The sequence below is a fragment of the Scyliorhinus torazame genome, chromosome 3, assembly GCF_047496885.1.
Source record: "Scyliorhinus torazame isolate Kashiwa2021f chromosome 3, sScyTor2.1, whole genome shotgun sequence".
NCBI lineage: Eukaryota > Metazoa > Chordata > Chondrichthyes > Carcharhiniformes > Scyliorhinidae > Scyliorhinus > Scyliorhinus torazame.
Window position 1 is genome coordinate 181,642,279 of NC_092709.1, and position 25,049 is coordinate 181,667,327.

The following is a 25,049-nucleotide window of genomic DNA, read 5'->3' on the forward strand; positions in this document are numbered from 1 at the left end:
GGATTTAAACACGGGCACCTGGCGCTTTGAGGCAGCAGTGCTAACCGCTGTGCCACCATATTTGATGCCGTTAAACTACACAGGTGGAAGATCCTGAATTCCCAGGTTGTAACAAAAAAATACATTTGGAATACCTGATTTTTTTTTTTCCCAATTAAGGGGCAATTTAGCGTGGCCAATCCACCTAACCTGCACATCTTTGGGTTGTGGGGTGAAACCCACGCAGACACGGGGAAAATGTGCAAACTCCACATGGACAGTGACCCAGGGCCGGGATTTGAACCTGGGTCCTCAGTGCCGCAATCCCAGTGCTAATCACTGCGCCACATGTCGCCCTCAGGTTGTGACAATTAGCTCCACACCTTAAAATCTAAAATGGTTGACTTCACATAAGAGATGGTGGAGCAGCTTTTAACAAGTCTCGGGGAGTCAAAAGTAAGCAAAAGTAAACAACATTTATTTTACAACAGTTATATACATGAGTATCGGTAGATCCTCACCAAGTACTCGCTTGTCGGTCGGTTCCAGACTGGCTAACCTTTTATACAAGTACTGGTATCTCGCCCCCATGGGGGGAGCTTGTCCTCGTCAAGGACACAGATAAACCAATCACTCCACATTGCATGTCCCATGCAAGTTATTACCCAGCTCTCGGGCCCTTCCATCAAGATAGGTGACGAAGGTTGACACAGTTATAGAGGGAGCATTCTTCTCCATTCTGTTTGACATGAGGCAGCAACCGCCATGAAGAGGATTTGGCCAGATTGATCTTTCGCTGATGAATCGTCGTGGGAGTATCACAGAAACGTAGAAAATAGGAGCAAGGAGTAGGCAAATTGGCCCTTCAAGCCTGCTCCGCCATTCAATATGATCATGACCGATCCTCCATATCAGCTGTGGTATTTCCTGGATTTTCTCGAGGAGAATATTTGGGGCAGTGTGATGCCTGATATTAGGAAGCTGTATGTTTTAAGTGGACTGGTAACCATTTGGTGGTCTCATAATCCGCATTATATTTCTCTTTGTTTGTTTTATTGCACATAAATCATCTCGAGGCTACCAAAGCCAATATGTACTGGCCAAGGGAAAAGGTATGGCAGTTTCTGATCAAAGAGGGGATCATGGGATATTGTAAGGCGAGGACAGCAGAATAAATGCAACTGGAGTAAGTGGGTCAATTGGTCAAAGTGCACTTTATTTTTAAAAAAGCACATATTCCTATTAAACTATAAAAAGTATTTTTTAAGTTCCAGTTGTTAATACAGGACGGTTCCTTACCTCAACAAGTTCATTACTCCAAATACTAGTATCCAACTTCAGACTACGAATTTTGGAAATATTTGATCCCAATGATCGATGCTGACCTGGTTTTATTTAAACACGTGTGTTATTATTATTTCTTTAGATTGACAAAAACATAAAAATCAAGATGTACTTAATTACTTAGTATTGAATTCTGCATTCATAATTCACAATGACAGCTCTTTAGTGTTGATAGAATTGTTCCAAGTTCCAAGAATTCCTCTGCTATGTAAAGAGGTGTTCCTCTTCAATTTCCTAACTTCTCCCACCTGTGCAATTGTCTTTCAACTTCTAATTTAAAGGCACTTACATTTTTGACTTATCAAATGTAAAATTCCAGCCAATTTTAAAACAAAAGATGGCTTTGTTTGGGAAACACTGAATTACCCGTGCTAAAAAAAAATAGCTAAATGCTCAAGGAGCTTTCTCAAAACATTTTTATGAAACTAACAAATTAAATTAAATTAATTTAACAAAATCAACCTTTATGTCCAGAATTTTGTGGCACATCAATTAGTTTGCAGTGAGGATGGTAAAGTAATTGCTAACAAGCTTACGAATATGGAAAATGTGATTTTTTTTTTTTTGCATTTGTACTTGTATATATGTTTGCTGGATGTTACATTTAATTTTGTTTGGATGTTTTGGCATGCAAATCAATGACAAAATGGCTGTATCTCAGAGTTTTGTGTTGTTAGGATGTGGTGGTGCCATTGCTTTTGGCAGTATAGATTTGGAATGAAAAATCAAAATTTGGGAATAAATCTTTTTACATCTGGCTGATGAAAATGGAAATAAATTATTAGGAGAGGGGAAAAAAACCTTCAAATTAAAAAGGTAATTATGAAGACAAAAAACGCTTTAGGGATTGATGGTCAAAAATCTAAGCAAAGGACTCTCAGCAGCAAGTTGCCATTTTGGCTGCCAAAACTTGAGCCGGACAGGTCACAGCTCAGATTTCCAATAAAGATAATTTGCATAATCACAAATTAAAACTTCCATGAACCAGCGTAATCACACGATGCAAGAGAAAGTGATCATTTATCTTCCTTTCCATTTTCCTTGATGTTTTTCAGAGCAGTTACATGGGTCAGTTTTATTAAGACAGCTGATAATGGATTGATCACAAAAAGCAAGCATTTTTGATACACGTTCAGTGATTAAAAAGAAAAAATATCACTAAAAAAAATAACAAACAATCTACACCAAACCAATTAATCGTTCCATTTGTGCGCACTAGTCATCTCATGCTCATTTAAATATTTGTTCACTGGAAAAATCTTTGCAACATGACAAATGAAATTTGCATAATTTGTCCAACATTATGGTCAAGGCCTGACCTGGTGAATTGAATCGTGAACCAGTGTAAAATACTGCATAAATAAGTGTTTTTTGATGTACCTGGTGATTAAAAGTCTTGGACCTGTTGGATTGGTTCAGTCAATGCCACTTGGATGTGCTAGTATTACAGGTGAATAACCTACCTTTAGAAGTTTTACCCTAAAGACAAGCACAGGAAATTTCCAGAGTGTCTCCCGAAACAAACGTCATCATTTTGCCGGAGACCCAGTTTATGCTATTATCCAGGATTCAAGTGATTTTGCACCAAGGTTACAGCAATCCATTGCAAGAACATTCCTCACAAATATACTTGCCTCACCAAAAATAGGGTTGATCCACGATCACAGAACAAGATGTACTCTAGTGCTACTGAATGATTGTAAAGTGTAATACCTTCAGCAGTACAAACTAAGATGCTATGATATGTGCTGTTTCCCTTTGTCCTCTTTCCATTACCTGCACATTTCTTGCAGATGACAACACCGAGATTGATAGATGCCCATTCAGGATCTGGTGCACGGCAATCTGCACAATTTCTGTTAGATTCATTGAACCAGATCTTCTCTGCCACTTCGTAATCTGAAAGGCTTTCTGCTATCGATCCTTGCACAGTTTCAATCCATTCTTGTTTCTCGCGTTCAGATTCCGCTGTGAAGCTGAAACATTGATTTTTCTATTTAATTTTTAATTATCCAGTCTAATAGTACAAAGCCAAATTAAGTTAGTTGGATAAGAAACTGGGAAGAGCAACACCCATTTTACACTGGCAATATTTTATAACCCGCTTGTTACAGTAAGGCAATAAATGCATCATTGCTAACATTAACACCTCATCAATATTCAAAAAGCTGCTGTATACATCTGGATGCAGGTTATCTCGAACGTTAAAAGTATTTGACTTGCTCTCTCCGCACTGACACTTGTAGGAACTAAAACAAAATACATTACCATTATTTAGACTTGCCTCTTTAGAGTACATTAAACGTACAACATTCATCAAATAAACTTTGAGTGAAACTATTCGGAGAATCCTGGCACATAGCCAGGAATAGAATATTCCCAACAAGAATCACAATACATCATTTTTAAAGGTGAATGTTTTATTTTTGAGAATTTTCCAACTTTTCTTATCCTGGATAATACAAGCTCTAGAGTGCTTTTGAGAAAATTCCAATTCCCGGTGTTTTTTTAAAAAGTGATCTAACATTGCCCAAGATCCAGATACGCTTTTGGTAACAGTTGCTTGGTGATTGTTGCCAGGTACAGAATGACCATGTGCACCCACTGGATCTCATTTCAGCCTTTAGAAGCAGCAAGAACATCATATTGTGATGCCAACTCAGACTTCAACATGCAACAAATGTTATAAAATAATGAAGAAGCACATATTAAAATATATAATTTATCTCAATGTTGTAAGTTACACTGAAGATAATTTACATAACTCTGTAGATAAAATAATAAAAAAGTTGAGCTCAATTGTTACATGGGTATTTATCTGTGAATTTAAAAATATATATTTTTAATCAGACAAGATTTTCATTACAACACGAAACAACAATACCCACCCAATCCCTTCTCTTCCCTCACGAAGCAAAACCTTAGACAAAATAGCGAGACAAAAACAACCCCTCTCCCTAACAGCTGACAGTAACCAGCTCCCTGAAAAAGGAAGTGAAAGGATGCCAGCTGAAATAGAACCCTTCCACTGACCCCCTCATGGTATACTTGATCTTCTCAATTTCATCAGGTCCCCCAACCACGCCGAGGCCTTAGGCGGCACTGGGGACCTCCACCCAAGCAGAACTCGTCTCCAGGCTATTAGCGAGGCGATGGCTAGGACATCTGCGTTCGCCCCTGTATGCAGCACTGGCGAGTTTGAAACTCCCAAAATGGCCACCAAAGGGCACAGCTCCAGCTGGACGCCCAAAATCATCATAGAATCACAGAATCATAGAATTTACAGTGCAGAAGGAGGCCATTCAACCGATCGAATCTGCACCGGCCCTTGGAAAGAGAACACTACCCAAGCCCACACCTCCACCCTACCCCCGTAACCCCCACCCAATCTTTTTGAACACTAAGGGCAATTTAGCATGGCCGATCCACCTAACCTGCACATCTTTGGACTGTGGGAGGAAACCGGAGCACCCGGAGGAAACCCACGCACACACGGGGAGAACATGCAGGCTCCGCACAGGCAGCGACCCATAGCACTGTAAATTCTATGATAATCTATGAAACATACTCCCCAATTGCAGAGGATACACACTCACAAGATCCCTTATCTGTGAGCAATGCCTTGTCCAATCTCCATGGGGGTTACTGAGAGCAGCATAGCTCCAACATCAAGCCCACAAAATAGAGCATGATCCGATATAACAATTGCCGAGTAGTCCACCCTCCTCACCCTAGGAAGAAGAGACCTACCCACCATGAAGAAGTCAATCCCGGAGTAAATCCCATGGACGTGGGGAAAAAAAGAAAACTCCTTATCCCTCCTGAGCTTAAATTTCAATGGGCGTGCCGCCCCCCCCCCCAAAAAAAAATACACGCCCTATATGTTCCATGAACACCGATAACTCCTTTACCACCCCAGATGGACTCAGAGACTTGGGGCTCGACCCATCCAACTTAGGATCCAAAGCACAACTGAAGTCCACCCCCTAACCCTCCTACAATTATCCATTGTGAATCAAGGTCTGGAATAGACGCCAGCACCTTGTTAATGAATGTCGTGCCATCCCAGTTCGGTGCATACACATTGACCAACATCACCGACATTTCCGCCAACAATACTGATGATTATATACCTCCCACCTGGGTCTGCCAATGTATTAACCGCAGAAAAAACCCACCCTCTTATTAATCAACACAGTGCCCCCCCCCCCCCCCCGCGCCTTGCAATCAAAACCCAAAACCTGCACCACCCAACCCTTCCGCAACCTTGCTTGATCTTGATTTTCAAATAGGAAAACCACTCATGTGCGCAAACACCCAGGACTAATTTACTGGGCCATTTAAACCCATTACATGCCATGTTATCAACCAGACCTGGGGCCTCCAACCCCACTCCTTAACCCAAAATCAGTCATAACCACCTTGCGAGGCAATCCAGCAGTGCCCCAAACTACTCCAGCTCCGGACCCACCAAAGATGGCCGCCACAACCCCCATAAAGCCAGTCCAAAAACAAGGAACTACCATTGTCAGCAGTCCATCCCTCCCACCTTCCTCACCCATCCTGCCTGCTCCATGCCACCCTGAAAATCAAACAACCAAGAGAAAAACAAGTCCCCCTCTCCCCAAACGCAAACCAAACAGAAACAAAAAGCCTAAGCTCCATATCTTGAAAAAACAACAAAAACACCCCATGGTAACCAGCTGCAGGTCTCATCCCCCTCTCCACTCCCATTAACTCTCTGTACTGTTAGCAGGGCGACCCCTGCACAGAGTGGAAATCAAAGTCAACTAAACAGTACATCAGTGATCAGGCCCCCGACCCAAATGAAACCTTAACACAGAACAGTTGGGAAAATCAATACACCATCCCCTCCCCCCCAAAAATACAAAACTCCCAACAGTGCAATATACAAACCCCAACTTCACCCAGAAAAGCCACCTCTCAACAAGCCTAGGCACAATCAGCCCTCCCCCACATTACAAATATCCCACAAAAAATACAAATACAGATGAACTTAACAAAGAACAAACAAACTCCATAGTCTTTGAGAATTTTAGGTCATCCCTGTCGTGTTGGGTGTTCCGATACACAAACGAACCAACACGGTTGTGGATGGTACAACTCTATTTTATTATTCTGTACAATAATAACTATTAACTTCTGGCTGTGGTTCGTACTTCACCAGCTAACCTGTGGACCCAGCCCTAGCACTATCTTGGTGAGGCACTCAGCACATGGTGTATGTCTGAGTGGTGCTCTGTGCTCTGAGCTATCTCCTGATAGAATGAGCGGGAACTGTGGTGTTCCCTGTTTTATAGTGCGTGTGCTCTCACTGGTGATTGGCTGCGATGTTATGTGTGTGTTGGTTGGTCCAACTACCTGTCCATCAATGTGTGTGTGTGATTGCACCATGATATGCTGATGTGGATATCATGACATCCCCCCTTTTCACAAGGGTATGTGCCTACATGGTAATAAATATTGCTTCGGGAGGGTATTATCGAGGCCAGCAACAGCCCCTGGAGAGCTCAAGTGGTAGTGGTTAAAACTGGGGAGAAACACCAAATGGTCGTGGACTACAGCCAGACCATCAACCGGTACATGCAGCTCGACGCGTACCCTCTCCCACGCATAACTTACATGGTTAACCAGATTGCGCGGTACTGGGTCTTCTCAACGGTAGACCTGAAATCCGCCTACCACCAGCTCCCCATCCGTAAATCGGACCGTCCATACACCGCCTTCGAGGCAGACGGCCGCCATACCACTTCCTTAAGGTCCCCTTCGGCGTCACAAACGGGGCCTCGGTCTTCCAAAGGAAGATGGACCAAATGGTCAACCGGTACGGCCACCTTTCCGTACCTAGACAATGTCACCATCTGCGGCCATGATCAGCAGGACCATGACATCAACCTTGATAAATTTCTCCACACCGATACTCTCCTAAACCTCACTTACAACAAGGAGAAATGCGTGTTCCGCACGAACCGCTTAGCCATCCTCGGCTATGTGGTCCAGAACGGAGTTTTGGGGCCCGATCCCGACCGCATGCGCCCCCTCATGGAGCTCCCCCACCCCCACTGCCCCAAGGCCCTCAAACACTGCCTGGGGTTCTTTTCGTACTACGCTCAGTGGGTCCCAAACTATGCGGACAACGCCCGCCCACTCATACAGTCCATCCAGTTTCCCTTGTCGGCCGAGACCCAACAGGCCTTCACCCGGATCAGAGCTGATACTGCCAAAGCCACAATGCACGCTGTAGATGAGACACCGCCCTTCCAAGTAGAAAGCGACACATCAGATGTCGCCCTTGCCGCCACCCTCAATCAGGCAGGCAGGCGCGTGGCATTCTTCTCCCGCACCCTTCATGCCTCAGAAATTCGGCACTCATCCGTCGAAAAAGAGGCCCAAGCTATCGTTGAAGCTGTGCAGCATTGGAGGCATTACCTAGCCGGCAGGAGATTCACTCTCCTCACTGACCAACGGTCAGTAGCCTTCATGTTCAACAACACACAGCGAGGCAAGATCAAAAATGATAAAATCTTGCGGTGGAGAATCGAGCTCTCCACCTATAATTACGAGATTATGTATCGCCCTGGCATACTCAACGAACCCCCAGAGGCCCTATCACAAGGTACATGTGCCAGCGCACAGGTAGACCGACTCCGGGCCCTGCACGACAACCTTTGTCACCCAGGAGTCACACGGTTGTACCACTTCATAAAGGCACGAAATCTGCCCTACTCTGTCGAGGAAGTAAGGACAATCACCAGGGACTGCCAGGTCTGTGCGGAGTGCAAGCCGCACTTCTACCAGCCGGACCGCGCACGCCTGGTGAAGGCCTCCCGTCCCTTTGAACACCTCAGCATGAACTTCAAAGGCCCCCTCCCCGCCACCGTCCGTCACACATATTTTCTCAGTGTGATCGACGAATACTCCAGGTTCTCCTTTGCCAAACCATGCCCCGACATGACGTCTGCCACCGTCATTAAAGCCCTCAACACAATCTTCGCTCTATTCAGTTTCCCCGCCTACATCCACAGTGACAGAGGATCCTCATTCATGAGTGATGAGCTGCGTCAGTTCCTGCTCAGCAGGGGTATCGCCTCCAGCAGAACAGGCTACAACCCCCGTGGAAACGGACAGGTAGAAAGGGAGAATGGGACGGTATGGAGGGCCGTCCAGCTGGCCCTACGGTCCAGAAATCTTCCGGCCTCCCGCTGGCAGGAGGTCCTCCCTGATGCACTCCACTCCATTCGCTCATTACTCTGCACTGCCACTAACAATACAGCCCATGAACGTCTTTTTGCCTTCCCCAGGAAGTCCACATCCGAGGTGTCGCTCCCAACTTGGCTCACAGCTCCAGGAACCGTGCTTCTCTGTAAGCATGTCCGACTCCACAAGGCGGACCCGTTGATGGAGAAGGTGCACTTGCTCCACGCAAACTCCCAGTACGCCTACGTGGCATTCCCCAACGGCCGCCAGGATACTGTCTCCCTCAGGGACCAGCAGATTCCACCCCCACACCCATTCCACCCCGGGCGCCACCCTCCCCTCCCCCATCGCTCCCAACAGCACGCCCTCCCCAGGACCGTCCATCCCCCCTCTGCCTACGCCCGACGATGCAGAGGATTTCGGCACGCACCCGGAGTCACCTTCGACAAGATCAGTACCAACAACGCCGACACCACGGCGTCGCTCCCAGAGGAACATCAAAGCCCCGGACCGGCCAAACCTCTGACCGGTCCACCAGACATCAAAGGATATTTGTTTGTTCAAATCTTGTGAATATTAACTCATGGTTGTATATAGTTATCCACCACCGCCGCCGGACTCAATTTTTAACAGGGGGTGAATGTGGTAAACCACTGTTGAACCTGTATTAGGTGTTGAACGGTACGACCTGTACTACAGGTTCACCGGTAGTCCCTGCATGCTGGCTCCGCCCAGGAGGCGGGGTATAAATATGCGTGTTCCCCAGCTAGCAGCCATTTCGCCAGCTGCTGTGGGAGGCCACACATCTGATAGCAATAAAGCCTCAATTGGATTCAACTGTTGTCTTTGTCCAATTGATCGTGCCTCAATCACAAGTAGGCTTCAATGAAGTTACTGTGAAAAGCCCCTAGTCACCACATTCCGACGCCTGTTCAGGGAGGCTGGTACGGGAATCTGGAGCAATTCTCCAGATCGTCAACCTTGGCCTTCAGCACTTTACGCTCCTCAGCCAGCAACACCATCTCTGCCTCCAGGGACAATCTGATCACTATGGTCAGAGAGCACCACCTCCACCTTCTGCATTGTTGCCCCCTGTACCTCTCTCCACCGGTTCATTTTGACCATGATCGCTCGAATTGGGGCCAAAGCTCTCTCCATTGCCTTCTTCAGATCCTCAGCAACTGCCTGCCGCTGCTTTTTAAATTCGCCGGTGAAGGAGCTAACCAACATCGCCATTGACCACTGAGGGGCCAACAATGCAGTAGAAACCTTCGCCATTTTCCCTGCTGCTGAGGCTCAAGGAACTTCAGAGCCTGACTTCTGCCTTGTGTTATATTGACCAGACATTATTCATAAGAGGGATCTTATTCAATCGAACTACACCAATATTCTCCAAAGAATTGCCCATAAACTGGGCAAAAGGGCCAAAAAACAAATATCCTGGCAGGAGTCACCGCCTGTATGACTGCTCACCACATAGCCACCACCGGAAGATCATCTGTGAAATTTTAAGTTTTTTTTTTTCTCAGGGCAGCACGGTGGCGCAATGGGTTAGCCCTGTTGCCTCACGGTGCCGAGGTCCCAGGTTTGATCCCGGCTCTTTGTCACTGTCCGTGTCGAGTTTGCACATTCTCCCAGTGTTTGCGTTGGTTTCGCCCCCACAACCCAAAGATGTGTAAGGTAGGTGAATTGGCCACACTAAATTGACCCTTAATTGGAAAAAATGAATTGGGTACTCTTAAAAAAAAATGTAAAAAAAGAAACAAGTTTTCTTTTGCTCGACAGCTTTCTCAAAAAGCATCAACCTGATTTACAGGTTTGGCTTCCAGTCAGGCAGAGAGGACTCCCGGGTAGGGGGTTGCTCCTGGCATTGCCAGGGGGAAATACAAGGTACTGCCTGGGCATGTCTCTCTCCCCCTGGGGCCTATATGTACCTGTGCACGACTGACACGTTCCCTTCGCCTGGTCCCGTTTTAAAAAAACCTGGTGTAAACCTCGCCGATGTGATGTCGTGATGGCGAGGAGGGGGGATTCCAATGTGGGGGGGGATGATACGGCATGAAGTCCTTCAATGATATCATAATTTATTTAAAAGAGCCTTCTGACATTCCTGGGCAGGAACCTCATTCCGTCAGTGAAGGGGGCGGGGACAACCGCGCCACGGCATCTCGCCGGCGAGTTTCTTGTTTGATGAGTCTTGCGGGATTTTGCGCCACCTCTCCGTTTGCACTCGCTGCAAACACGGACGCAAAAACGCAGCCGGTGTGCATTTAAAGAATGAGCTTTGTTTTTCGATTCATGGGTGGAATTTAAAATACTGACAGAGATGTTGAGGGGTCAGAGATCAGACCTCCATTGACCCTGGCAGTGCCAGGAGCAGCCCCCTCTGGGGAGCACCATGGGGATTGAGGGGAAGGGGGTGCCCAGGTCCATGGGGGGCATCTTCCCTGCTGGGGAAGGTGGGGAGTTCTCCATTTGATGGAGGGTGGGGGGCCTCTCTGTATGGGGGAGGGGGTTGTCCTTTCTTGGCATTCCCGGCTTTTTCCGGTCAAGCCCCACCAACCTGACAGTATGGATCACGCTTCCGGATTTTCCTTCATCCAATTGCTGCACAATATGGCTGTGTTCAGATTTTCTCACCTGGGCCAACACTTGGATTTGAGAAGGGAAAATCTTCTCCAAGATTTTTGGCCTGTCCAGCTCAAACGGTTTTCCAACTGCCAACTATTGCCCAGAATCACTCGTTTGCATTGCTGCAGGGATTCACAGATTCTAAAAGTTAGCTTCTCAAATTCAAAATGGAAGTCAGTCAAATACAAACTGAAAACAAGGACAAAGTCAGCAGATACTTGAAAATCCTGCATTAGAGTCCCTCTCAGACCTGTTACTAAATCGACCACAACAAGATTTGTAACACTGCATCAGAATAGACTTGGTGCAACAAACATTGGTTCCGTCCAAATGGTCAACTAAGCAAATTAGTTGAGCTTTGTAAAGTAGCCACTGAACCAAAATCGAGACAAATTTGTCAAGAGAACCCAACTCTCCCCATCACTGTCCACCCTGAAACAACTGCAGAGCAATCGCAGCCAAACCCTGCTCACATACACTCCACAATAAACTTATCACATGACTAGAAGGAAAATGCTCAGCAAACCAGAAAAATTGTTATAAAGCCAACAACGTAGACATTTCTTGCAACTGAATCAGAAACCTGATGCCCAAACTTGGGACATTCTTAAAAAGCTGGATCAGGGAAGAGCAAGGTCAGAGAAAAGTGCTGACTTATCCAGTTCCTTTATTCATAGAGCAGAATTGCAAACCCATCTTTATCAGTTTAGTACTGTCATTCAGATAAATGCACTGTTTTTGAACACAATGTGCATAGGGCTGTGCCAAACAGTTACTGCTCTCCTGTAACCCAACCTAATAAAACAACGAAATAATGAAAACAACATTGATTCCTTACTTTGGATGAATGAATCTCCTTCACACAAAAAGATTTCCTTGTAAACAAAGCAGATTTGCCGTGACAAGAAGTTCACACCGACACACATTTTTAGGCAGCTGACCAGCAGCAGCATCTTGTAGGCCGCTAGGAGTTTGCGGATTGGACTTCATTTAAATTTTACAGGCAAGCTGAGGGGCAGCCAGGTGTCCCAATATGCTGCTTGCTGAACTGAAGCCTTTAGATCAGGTCAGGGCAGGGCAGCACGGTGGCGGTGGGTTAGCCCTGCTGCCTCACGGCGCCGTGGTCCCAGGTTCAATCCCGGCTCTGGGTCACTTTCCGTGTGGAGTTTGCACATTCTACCCGTGTTTGCATGGGTTTCGCCCCCACAACCTAAAAATGTGCAGGCTAGGTGGATTGGCCACGCTAAATTGCCCCTTAATTGGAAAAAATAAATTGGGTGCACTAAATTTATATTAAATTTTTTTTTTAAAGATCCGGTCACGGTAACCACAGGCAAGATAGGTTACAAGGCTATGTGGTGGATGAGTGGGGACTCCGGACCAGCTGGAGCCCAGCTTATTTTTGTGAATCCAGCAGGAATACTCCTGTTCCTCGGGTACCCCAGAAGATAATTAAACATTTACCTTTAGTCCATTACCCATAGAGGTTCTGATCCAAAATGACAGTCAAGATCCCATTTGTGTCCTCAGACCCTCGGTCCCACAGTAAAATGGACCAGAGGTGATGACGAGGTATGAATGTTTCCATAATTAACTCTTAATGTCCTCAAGACAACTCGGGATGGATGATAAATGTTCCTTTGCCATCACAATCCACATCCCAAGGGCAAGCATTTGACCAGCGTGGCATTCTTCAAAAAAGGCACAGGTAGCAATATACAGGTTCTATATTTCTGAGATTACACAAGTGTATATATTGATGTGGAATTTACATCTAGGAATTCAGTTCTTTTAGCTGCACATTGGAAATAGTGATAAAAGCCTGCAGTAAGAGAATGTTATACTTACTGCATACAATATAGAGCCCAATGGAATTGTAGCAACTTTGTTCACAACTTCCAAGGATAGTTGTTGTGAAGGAAACACATTTCCATAATCAACTGGGCATGTTAGTGTGTTAATGAAGCATTCCAACACTTCCCAAACTCCACGCATTTTTAAAAATTAATTTTATTCCAATGATCTGTGGTTGAGATTGTGATATTCTGCAGTTAATACACATTACTGATCACCTCCTGCGCCTTCTCTGAAAATCAGGAGTTTCTATGTTACCTGTAAAGAATAGGGAGTGTATTGTCTAACAGATCGGTATTTTTGACAAATGCAGAAGTGTTCAATAGAACGAAATAGGATTCTACATTCGATTTTGAGGAGGGAAGTTAGTACACACACTTGTTTAAAAAAACAACTTGTTTCAGCGACAGCACAGTCAATTTTTTTAACCAATCTCTTGTTGCGCGAGGCAAATCACTGAACAAAACCCTCAACAATGCAGCAAGAACAGTTGCTTTTATGCAGCTTTCAAAATCAGACTTTGCTGCTGCACCCACAAGGGTAAAGCAGTAGATTTTTCACAATATCCAGGTCTGGAAGTTATGGACAATCAAATTTTTTATATACAGATTCTGAATTTCACGACTTCAAGTTCTTGCCCATATTAGCCATAGTTTTTCTTTCCTGAAATACTTATATCGCTTCAACAGTTTTTGCTGTTACTGTAATTTAATGGCTACTTCTACCCCAGTATTAATGCAAAATGCAGCAAAAAATCCAGATAAAGAAACCGATTGTATGCTTTCAGCTGTGGAATTGTGCAGTTAACAATCATTTATGATATTAATAAATTAAAATGCACAATGCAGTAGCAAGGGATCCAACAAATTTTAATGAAATCGCACTGCGTGTTTCGGAGATACTTTTTATTAACTTATATATATGTTGGGATAAAGCCATTATTTCATCAAGAAAGATTTTGCAACATAACCCTTGTTTTCATTTTGAGCCCCAAGCACTGCCAGGTCAAATATTGTTCATAGTTAGTGTAAGCCTACTCGTGACACTAATAAAGATTATTATTATTGTAAAGTTCTCTCTCAGAATTGGATCAAACTCTCGGGTGACACTTCACTGTCAGAGATGCTCATTTTCAAGTGTTAATGCACAAAATTCCACAGCACTCTGCAAAGCGGTACAAGCAACTTCTCTGTTGACAGCAGCCAATATTTATCCCTCAACCAACAATGCTAGTCCAGATTATCTGATCGGTTCCTCGAAGATGTTTGCAGGACCTTGCTGGCTACCACATTCCCTACATTACCACAGTAATTACACTTTGACTGTGAAGTGTTTTGGGGTGCCTTGTGGCCAAGCAAAACCTTGTATAAATGCAAATTCTTTATTTTCTCTCCGTTATGCACAAGGGGTCTTGATGCCAATCTCCAAAGAAGAAGAATTCTGCTCATTGGGAAAGACTATGAACAATAATTTAATTTGACAACATAACAGAGTGGGGAACTCAATGTCATCAACCGTGCAGCTCCTAAAGATTTTACCTGAAGTTTCGGAATGGAGTAGATAATTCAAAGCCTTTACGATCAACATCTTTGACTGTTGCCACACTTGTGTCAATCGTTGTAATTCCAATTCCACCTTTAAAATCCTTTAAAATAAAACAAAGTTAATTATTTCCTTTCAAATGTAATTTGACAGCTTTCAAACAGTTGCATATATCACGATGCACTCCAGTTTTCTCAGACCCAAGTTCAGCATTTAATTAGATGATTCCTTTGATTTCTGTATGAGCTACATTGAGACCCAACAGTCAACTTGTGAACATTAGTGGATAGGCTTCTTCCAGAGTGAGACACACAGGTCGGGATTTTCCATGCCTGGTCGGAGTGGACATGTTTAGTGGCGAAATTGGAAAATTTTGCGAGAAGGCCCTCGGCGCATTTCCCAGTGACCTAAATCCAGGACACGTTTGTCCCCTTCCCCAGTCAAAGGCCTGCCACATTTCACAGTTAAGTCACAAACTTAATTTAATTGCATCTAATTACTGGGGCCACACACAGGGATCATCCCCCGATGTCAAACTTAAATCCAGCGTTGCCACGATGGTCAGAACCCGGTGATTTACAACTAGTTTTAAAAGGCATGCAACTGCCGATCTGAACTTCCAGGGGACTCAGAGGTGAGTAAACACAACATAGTGCAGCATTCATGAGGATCCCAATGCAAGGAAGTGGCTCTGTGGATTCAGGGGGCAGTCACAGGCAAGTCTGCACACCGGCTTCTTTGGCGCTGGCTTGTAGGGCGGGGAGAAGACAACAGTGCCGGAGAGAAGGAAACCTCGGATCAAAGGCAATAGTGCAAAGGGAACTGGTCACACACCTATGCCACCTTCTGCAAGATTTGACACCACAGAGACTCGGAGTGCATCCACTGTCAGTGGCAGTAAAAGTGACCACTGCACTCAATTGCTATGGCAGTGTCTTATTCCAGGGCTCCAATTGGAATCTGTCCAGGATCTTGCAATCCTCCACTCATAAATGTATCGAGAAGGTCACAGATGCCATTTCTGCCAACTTTCACAGAGATATGAGCCAGGAAGCAAGAGCACTTTGCTGCAATTTCCAGATTCCAACAGGTGCAGGCACCATCGACTGAACTCACGTGGCTCTTAAATCTCTCTAGCATGGGGCAGCATGGTGGCGCAGTGGGTTAGCCTTGCTGCCTCACGACACCAAGGTCCCAGGTTCGATTCCAGCTCTGGGTCACTGACCGTGTGGAGTACTGCTGCCTCACTGTGCTGAAGACCCGGGTTAGATCCCAGCACCGGGTCATTGTCTGTGTGGAGTTTGTACATTCTCCCCATGTTTGTGCGGGTCTCACCCCCACAACCGAAAGATGTGCAGGCTACTGCATGTTGCGACACTAAATTGCCCCTTAATTGGAAAAAAAAAATTGGGTATTCTGAATTTATTTTAAAAATCGGATGGGGTTGGGGGCTGCCCTGCCTGCATCGCAGGTGATAAGAGCACAAAAAGAACATCATGGAACTCCTGTTTAATTCTTAACTTTGATAAATGCTAAATGCAGGGCAGTCTATCTTCCAACAATACTGAGATATCGATGCAGGATGGCCAAGGTAAATATTAGCAGGTTATGGACTTTTAGAAAATTTAGGCAAAATGGAAAAGGAGATGGGCAGGCCTGATATATATGTAGCTCTCAAGACAGGAGTGAGATCTTAGTGCAGAACATAATAGAATTAGGGCAGCATGGTGGCACAGTAGGTTAGCCCTGCCGCCTCACGGCGCTGAGGTCCCAGGTTCGATCCCGGCTCTGGGTCACTGTCCGTGTGGAGTTTGCATATCCTCCCCATGTTTGCGTGGGTTTCACCCCCATAACCCAAAGATGTGCAAGCTAGCTGGATTGGCCACGCTAAATTGCCCCTTAATTGGAAAAAATGAATTGGGTACTGTAAAATTTAATAAAAAGATCATAGGAAATAGAATCAGTATAGACACAGCTGAGAAATAATGAAGGACAGAAAACATTGCTGAGAATAGCTACTCAACAGTAATTAGTGTTGGACAGATTATAAATTAATATGCAAGAGAAGTATGTCACAAAGGTATTGCAATAACCATGAATTTAATCTTCACATAGATTGGGCAAACCGATTTGACAGAAGTAGCTTGGAAGGCAAGTTCATGGAATGCATGCAAGACAATTATCTGGAACATTATCTTGAGGTGCCAACCAGTGATCAGGCTATTTTAGATCTAATATTGTGCAATGAAACAGGATTCAGTAGTAATCTTACAGTAAATGATCCACATGGTAAGAACGATCACCATCTGACAGAACAGAGCGATGGTGTTCAATCTGAAACTAGGGTCTTGCATTAAAGCAAAACCAATAACAGAGATAAGAGGTGACTTGGCTAAGGTAGATTGAGAAATCAGATTAAAAGAACCGACAATAAGTAAGAAACTAAATATTTTAAACAAATCATTTATTTTAGAAACAGCTCACGCGGAACAGAATCAACTTCTTTACTGTATGCAAGTAATTCAGTTCAAAGGTGTTGGCACCTTTTGTTGCTCACTCTTCACTTCACCAAATCAATGTGATGTCAAAAAGTAGCAAAATCTGTGTTTAATTTTTTAACTCTTAACCTATGGTTGAGTGTAAACAACCAGAAAATAAATTTTAAAAAGCATGGCTATCTTTAGCCTTTCGCACTCAGATCACCTGCGATTTGGTCTGACATGATGCTGGAGATCTTGCAATCGACTGGCTAATAATGATAAATTCACTATAAACTGAGCAAGTGATTGTTATGTTAGTTTTGGACAATGTACCCAACAAATCCCAGGGGAACATGCTAACCATGTTTCCATTTAGAATCCAGCGACCATTACAGTGGAAGTGCCTTCAAGTACAATCGTATGTCCCCTGGGTTAATCACCTCAAAATTGTCAGGCACAAGTGCATTTATCCAGAACACTGATGCGCAATCAATTACTCTCGAGACGAAGGTAATCAGTAACTGAGGCTTTAATGCACTAGAGCTTTACCCCAGCAGCTTTGGCACAGAAAGTGAAGGCTGCTGGGACGGCACCATCTCTTATACCCTGCCTTCAGGGCGGAGCTACGTCATACAGCCAATGGTAGACTCCAGGGTCTTAACCAATGGCGTCGGCCTCTCAGGTACCGCAATACCTGGTACTACCACAAACACCAGCTTCCCAATTCATACAGAATGGAAGCTACTTGCCACCATTTTCCTTCCAAGGGCTGGATCCACCGGTCACGTTGTGCCCGAAAAGCATCGCACGCAAGATGCAACCGGTAGATGCCAGGAGATCCCACTAACGGGATCTACCCATCCCACCATGCCTCGCGATATCTAACACGATCTTGTGAAATGTCACGATGTGAACCCTGCCCATTGCAGGCTGGATCACTTTCCAGTAAATCTGCAGCTAGTCTCACTCTAATATGCGTTCCCAATGTTTCCGAGATCTAACCAAGGCGTGGGATCAAACTCCCTCGCCTTGGAGACCTCGGGCGAGTGCCATTCAGTAGTGGTCTCCATAAACTAGGGATCAATCAGAATGACACTCATGGGGGTCCCCGGGGGATTGGAGGCCCCGATATGCATGCTCTCTTGGCAGGGTGGCACACTGGCACTGCCAGCCTGGCAAGGTGCCCAGGTGACACTGTCAGCTGGCAGGGGCACTGCTAGGATGCTAAGCTAGCATTCTTTGAACGGTGGTGATCGGGCGGGATGTGCTTCAGGTGAGAGAAAATGCTGGGGGGGGGGGGGGGGGGAGAGGAGTGGTGGGGGCTTATAGTGAGTTGTGGCTTGGAGGAGGGTTCACATCTGGGCCTCAAGAGATCGGGGCGCAATTTATCTCTCGCTGCACTAAGGAGATCCAGCGAGCGGAGCACTTCAGTGGAGAGAACGAGGCTAAGTGCAGTTCCCACTGAGGCCCCTGATCTACGCGGATGGCTGTTAGATAGCGGGGTGTTTCTCAGCAGTGCCGGTAAACACCCGGCTAATCTCACGCTATGGAACTCGGTCCCCATTCAAGTAGATCGTGCCCGAAGTAAGTAAACTGTTATGGATAATGGAAACGATGGGTTGACTGATGCAATGAATTATAGTAACTGAATTATAGTAACTGGAATAACAAAAATGTTTTGTCTTACCTGCTCACTTTTGTAAAGCCATATGTTGCTGCCTCTCAATACAACAAAAATTCGAGCTTTGTAACCCCTCAGCTCAACATGACCAGATTTATCAGATGTAACAACGCATCGAGTATTCAACTGTGAAAGGTTGTTAGGCTGTGATTTTAATGCACTGAGAAGTGTGTCAATCCAGTCATCTCTATCATCTGTCAAAGAAAGTCACAGGAACTCAGTTGGACTTTATTCAATCACAATATTCTAAAGTACTTGTTTCTTTTTTGGAATTAATCTATCAAACAAGATTTCTATTGAAAAAAATGGGTGGAGGTGGCAACGGGAGTTAAGAACCAAATGTTCAGTTCCCAGTTCCAAGCACAGACCTTTACAATTCGGGACAAAGAACACTGGCAGTTACTGCTAGAATATGCTGATAGCATGAGGATGTTTCAATAATGTTGTGATGTTAATACAAGAATAAGCTATACTCCTGAAATTAATAATTTTGAAACACTTGTGTTAGCATTTCAGCAAGGATCACCACAGTACAGTGAGAATCTGAGGCAGGTGGTCTGCATTAAATCTCATACCTCCTCCCTGAAACACTATCACTTATCTTGCACTTTTCTTTCCAAATATTCTGAAAAGTTTCAAAGTTATTAAGTCTACCAATCCCCGTTTGGCGGCCCTTAATGCCTCATTGATACTCAGAATAGCAAATGCAAATCTGTTGCATTCATCACCCACCCCTTACCACCCAGCCTCCACCTCCCAACAGAATCAAGAGTGCTGGCACTGAGTCAAGCTGACATTTAACTGGATTGAGTCGACATGGAAGGTGACAATCGGGATCCAAATTATTTTCTCCGTTCACTCTCAAACGTGCCACTCCCCTTAACTTAATTTTGGATTCTGTTTGTTCTATGTATCATTTCCTGACCATCTTGCTCCAGGGGGAAGAAAAACTCCAAATAATCACTGATTGGTTTTAAAGGTGTAGTGAAAATGCGAACTGGATGATCTGTGCATCACTAATAAAACAGTCAACATCAGGGACAACCCCAACCCTAAACCAACCTGCCCCCTCCGCCCACACTGATTGGTTTTAAAGGTGTAGTGAAAATGCGAACTGGATGACCTGTGCATCACTAATAAAACAGTCAACATCAGGGACAACCCCAACCCTAAACCAACCTGCCCCCTCCGCCCCACCCACCACCACTCCTTCCCTCACTCCATCTTTCTAGTTCATGGTACAACAGCAATGAAGCACTTCATCAACACGGGTAAAATGTCTGAATAAAACAAGCTAGGCTGGGTAGGCTTAGTGATTATTAGTCTCATGCAACAAATTTACATTTCTCTGCTTAAAAGTAAATAAGTGGGGGGGAGATAAACCGAGAGCATAAGTGTCAAATGTAATGTTAAAGCTAACATGCAATTAAAAATGTTGTTATGCATCATGCTGCTCAATTAAGGTCAAGAGCTCAAGATGTACCACTGAGGGAATTCTGTACTAAACCAAGACATTATAATTCAGTGAATACTGCAAATGTGGTGACTTAACAAGCAAGGTGACTTTAGTATCATGTAACACTGCAGCTTGTTCTGATGTCAAGACGTGAATGTTCAGCAATATATTTTATACTCAAAAGTTTAAACTAGATCTCAAGCTCACTATGTATTCTCCATTGCCAGATATTGCCAGCTCCACTGTATAGCTTGGAGCTACCAAATGTTACTTCTTGCAAACATGTATGTTATACTGTGGTTTATTTGAAGTTCAAATTGCAATCTACCATAAGATCTCTCACAGCAGAGATCTATCTGTGTAATAAATTAAACCAACAATAGCAGAGAGATGGTATTGCAGCTGGTTAATGGAATTCCGGCACGCAGCTCCACAGAATGGTTGGATATGGATACATTGGATATAGGTGGAAAGTGTCAATCTCGGTGCAAAACCAGTGCGATTGCCCCAGCAGTTCAATCCAGACTTAAATTTTTAGCCACTTTGAGGCACAAAAAGTGTCTGATTTGCCCGCCTCAGGGGATCATCTGAGTAAGGTTTTTTTTTAATGAAGTTGTTGCTGCATAGCACTTGGTCTCATTTCAGGCAGGAGGCAGCAAGGAACATGTTCCTTGATTAACAGAGAAGGCTCTCACCCATACGCCACGGAGGAGAGACGGGCAACAATATACATTTAGACTGGCAGGAGACCGTCCAACAAGATGATGAACCCTGGCTGGGAGACGTTTGCAGTACTGGTCAGTGTCAGCAGCCTGAACAAGAGGATGGGGATGCAGTGTCACAAGGTGGTGAGTAACCTACTTTGCGCTGCTCGGGTAAGTGCTCCCGGTCTCCTCTCTGCATTACATCTTGCCGTCAGCCCTCGGAATGTCACCTCGATCCCACAAGCTGCCACTTCACAAGGCCACAGCACACGACCTCCCACAAGCTTCCTCATGCCCTCCCTACCTGGCAGCCTCTTTGGAACCCTTCCCTGCTCACGCACGGTGCCCACACATGCCAGGTAGCATGCAAATATTTATTTATTCGTTCATGGGACATCGGCATCACAGGCCAGCCCAGCATTTATTGCCCTTCCCTAATTGCCCTCGAGGGGAAAATTAAGAGTCAACCGCAGTGCTGTGGGCCTGGAGTCACATGTAGGCCAGACCAGGTAAGGACGGCAGATTTTGTTCCCCAAAGGATATTAGTGAACCAGTTGGGTTTTGAAAATTGGCAATGCTTTCAGTCATCTTTAGACTTTTAATTCCAGATTTGTTTATCAAGTTCAAATTTCACCATCTACAGTGGTGCGATGTGAACCTGGGAGACCAGATCATTACTCTGGGTCTCTGGTTTACTAGTCCGATGACAATACCAGTATGCCACCGCCTCACCAGGCGACCAGCTCACATCATTCCCATTTCTGTTCCTGTAGGATAAGCTTGGCCACAAAAGCCACAAGAGGGAGAAGACGGGTAGTGGCATGCCCGAGCTGAAGGTCCGGACCCTTTCAAGGAGAGAGCCATGATGATTGCAGGGGAGGAGTTGGAGCGGGCCTGTGCTGAGAGGAAGGTGGGTCTGTGAAAGAAATGTGAGGAGCCACTGCACATTCATCCAGATAAGCAAATTAAAGTGTGTTCAGTGTACCCAGACCATTGCCCAGGTCATGTACTAATACTTTGTGACTTTCCTTGCAGGAACATCACCTGATCAGCCTGGCCCATAAACCAGCAATGTTCCTCCACCCATCCTCGACACAACCTCAGAGGAGGAGGTCAACAAAGAGCTGTCACTACTATCACCCGCACCATCCACCAGCGTAGAGACATCCACCACACTCAGTGGGCGACCTTAGCAGGCTGGCTTCTGGATCACTATTTGGTGATCACCACACTGCATCTGATGCACATCAGGTGGAGGCAGGTATGTCCCACGGATCAGACAGTCAGTGATCTACTGGATCACAGGACTCAGCTGTGCCCCAGCCAGCTGCCATGCCTAAGGACACGTTCGCCCCTCAGCTCCTTGAGATGAAAAGGCAGAGCCAGAAAAACCACGAGGGAGTGTCAGTGGCTCTCCTGTGACTGCAAGGCCGAATGGATGAGTCCCAAAGCCTTCAGTCGCAGGAGATGGTGTCAGCAATATTTGACACCCAGGCCAACACTGCAAGGGTGGTGTCTGCAGTGGAAAGCCTAGCCTCAAGGTCAGATCCATGGCAGACAAACTCATGGCTCAGTCCCTAAGGGGCATTGCTGATGGTTTCAATTGCATGTTGCAGAGAATGGTTGGCATCCAGAACAAACAGCGCCAGATAACACGGAGGCTTCAGGAACTCATCCAGCTGACCTTCCATCCCATAGAGTAGCCCAGGGGCCCATGAGCACCCAGATGGAGGAGGATCCACAGGAGCACAGCCCAAGGCCTTCCATCCAAGAGACCCTGGGAGTGACCAGCCAATTCCCCCCTTCATGAGACCAGCGCAACCCAGGCACAGCGGACATGCCAGGTTGACGCTACTACACCAGTGCCACCCAAAAGTAGGCTGGGGCCCTCTAAGACTCAACCCTCCAGAGGACATCCGCCAAGGGCAGACAACAAGATGCGGAAGGCAGCAGGCCCCCTCCGCCTCTGATGTACATTCTGGGAACACATCCTGCGAGATATCGTGGAAGGGTTCACAAGGCTAAAGATTTGCAGGGGCACAGCATGGACATGGGCGAAGTTAAGCACCAACAGTTGGGGGACAATATCACTTGTCACATTTTGACAAGTAACTACATTAAACATTATTGTTGCTCACCACCCCGTGGCATAGTGTTTTTCCCTATTGGGACACAGTTGTTCTCATTGGGCCTCAATGTCTGCCAGACCATTAGACCCTCTCATAGTGAATGTTTCATTCACAGTGATAGGACTCAGGCATGATTCAGTGAAACCTAGACCCTTGCCCATAATCCCAATCTAGAGCAAAGAGACAAAGGAATGTAGGGCAGAACCTCACTCAGACTTGAGCCAGGGTGTCAGCGTGTTGGTAACAGACAGACAGGAGTCAGGCATGAGCAGAAGTTGAGTAGCATCAAGGACTATTCCTCACTGCGAATCATCATCGCTCTCATTCAGGCAGCCAGCACTCAAGAACTCCCCTGTACCAGCACCCTCGATATTTCGCTACTTTCATCCCCTGGTTGCAGGGGGGTCCATGAAGCAGGTGGGGATGAGGGCATCTCTAACCCTCCCACGCATGTGCACCATCCCCCCATCTGGCCGCCGTCTCCAGGTTCATCAACAGGCTCTTCTTCTTCATCCTGAGGCATGTCCTGCTCATCCTCAGGCATGTCCTCCTCATCCAAGGACACATGTTGCTCCTTGAGGTAATCCTCAGGAAGCTCCTTGCCTCATGCAGACGCAGGTTGTGGAAGGCATAGCAGACCACAACAACGTGGGAGACCGTCAGCCCCACTAGACCTGTCAAGGTAGCGGAAGCACATCTTCAAGATACCGATGCACCACTCTATTACAGTTTGGGTCTCACTGTGCGCCCCATTGTACCTGGTCTCCGCAGCAGTCTGTGCCCTCTGCACTGACGACATCGGCCACAACCTGAGGAGATAACCCTTGTCCCCGCGATGCCATCCCTGTCGCCTGGCATGTCTTTTAAAGATTCCTGGGTTCTGCGCCTGGCTGGTGATGAAGCTGTCGTACGTGTTCCCTGGAAAACGGGTACACACACATGCATGAAACGCATCGGGTGGTCGCACACTAGCTGCACATTGAGGGAGTGGAACTCCTTTGGGCTGATTGAAGGGGAATCCCTGGTACCACAGGGCGCAAAGAGCAATATGGGTGCAGTCGATAGCCCCCGTTCACCTATGGCTGTCCAAACTCTGTAGCCCTCTCAACATGCTGGGCCTGGTGTGGGTCAAAGTGAATATAGTCCAGAGCCCACGCATACAGTGTATCTCTCATTTCCGAATGCACTTATGGGCAGGTGCCTGTGAAATACCACAGAGGTTCCCATGGAGCCCTGGAAGGACCCTGTGGTGAAGAGTTTCAGGGCTGCTGCGACCTTGATGACAAGGAGAGGGTGTCCTCCACTGCCACACGATGCCAAGTCCACAATGACATGGCACAGGTGCCGCACAGTCTCTTTCATAAGGCAGAGTCTTCAACGGCAGATGGTGCCAGGCCGCTCCATGAAGCATGCACTAGGCCAGTACACCTTTGATCTTGTTCAGCACCTTCGTGCCCCTGCACGACCTCTGGCCCACGCTGCTGTCCTGCGGCTCCCTGGTCTACTTCTGCAGGGTCTCCCCTATGAGCCGCTGCATGTTGCTGGAGTTTGTACACCTCCAGCGAATAGGCAGCTCCAATGGCTCCTTACCAATATCAATCAGAAACCTATGAGGGATGGAGAGAGTGCAAGAGCAAACAAGAGCAAGGGAGATAAAGCAAGAGAGAGTGAGCATCAGCGAGAGTGAGCAAGAGAGAGCGAGAAAGAGCACGAGGGAGCGAGAGGGAGTGAGAGAGAGCGAGAGAGAGAAAATGAAAAAGAGCGAGGGCAAGAATGAGAGCGAGCGAAAGACAACATGAGCAAAAGAAAGAGAGAGAAAACGAGAGAAATAGGGCAACTGAGGGTGAAAGAGTACGAGATAGGGAAGGCGAGTGCGAGAGAGCGACAACGAAAGAACGGGAGCGAGAATACGAGAGTGAGAGTGCGAGCAAAAGCGAATCTGTGCGAGAGCGCAAAATAGCGCGAGGGAGCTCGAGGGAGCACGAAGGAGCCCGAAGGAGCTCGAGGGAGCTTGAGGGAACACGGGAGAGC

The 25,049-nt window shown here is 46.1% G+C and overlaps 1 protein-coding gene across 4 annotated transcripts in view; it reads right to left on the reverse strand.

Annotated features, from left to right (window-relative positions):
• The window catches only part of arap2 (ArfGAP with RhoGAP domain, ankyrin repeat and PH domain 2), a 604,005-nt gene that overhangs the window by 295,413 nt on the left and 283,543 nt on the right, over positions 1-25,049 (reverse strand). For all 4 annotated transcript variants that reach the window (XM_072496549.1, XM_072496548.1, XM_072496547.1 and 1 more), the window contains 4 exons: positions 18,736-18,923; positions 14,565-14,671; positions 3,100-3,299; positions 1,279-1,364 (listed from right to left, as the gene is read on the reverse strand). In XM_072496549.1, the coding sequence (XP_072352650.1) occupies positions 1,279-1,364; positions 3,100-3,299; positions 14,565-14,671; positions 18,736-18,923 (581 nt within the window). The remainder of the gene's footprint in view (positions 1-1,278; positions 1,365-3,099; positions 3,300-14,564; positions 14,672-18,735; positions 18,924-25,049) is intronic.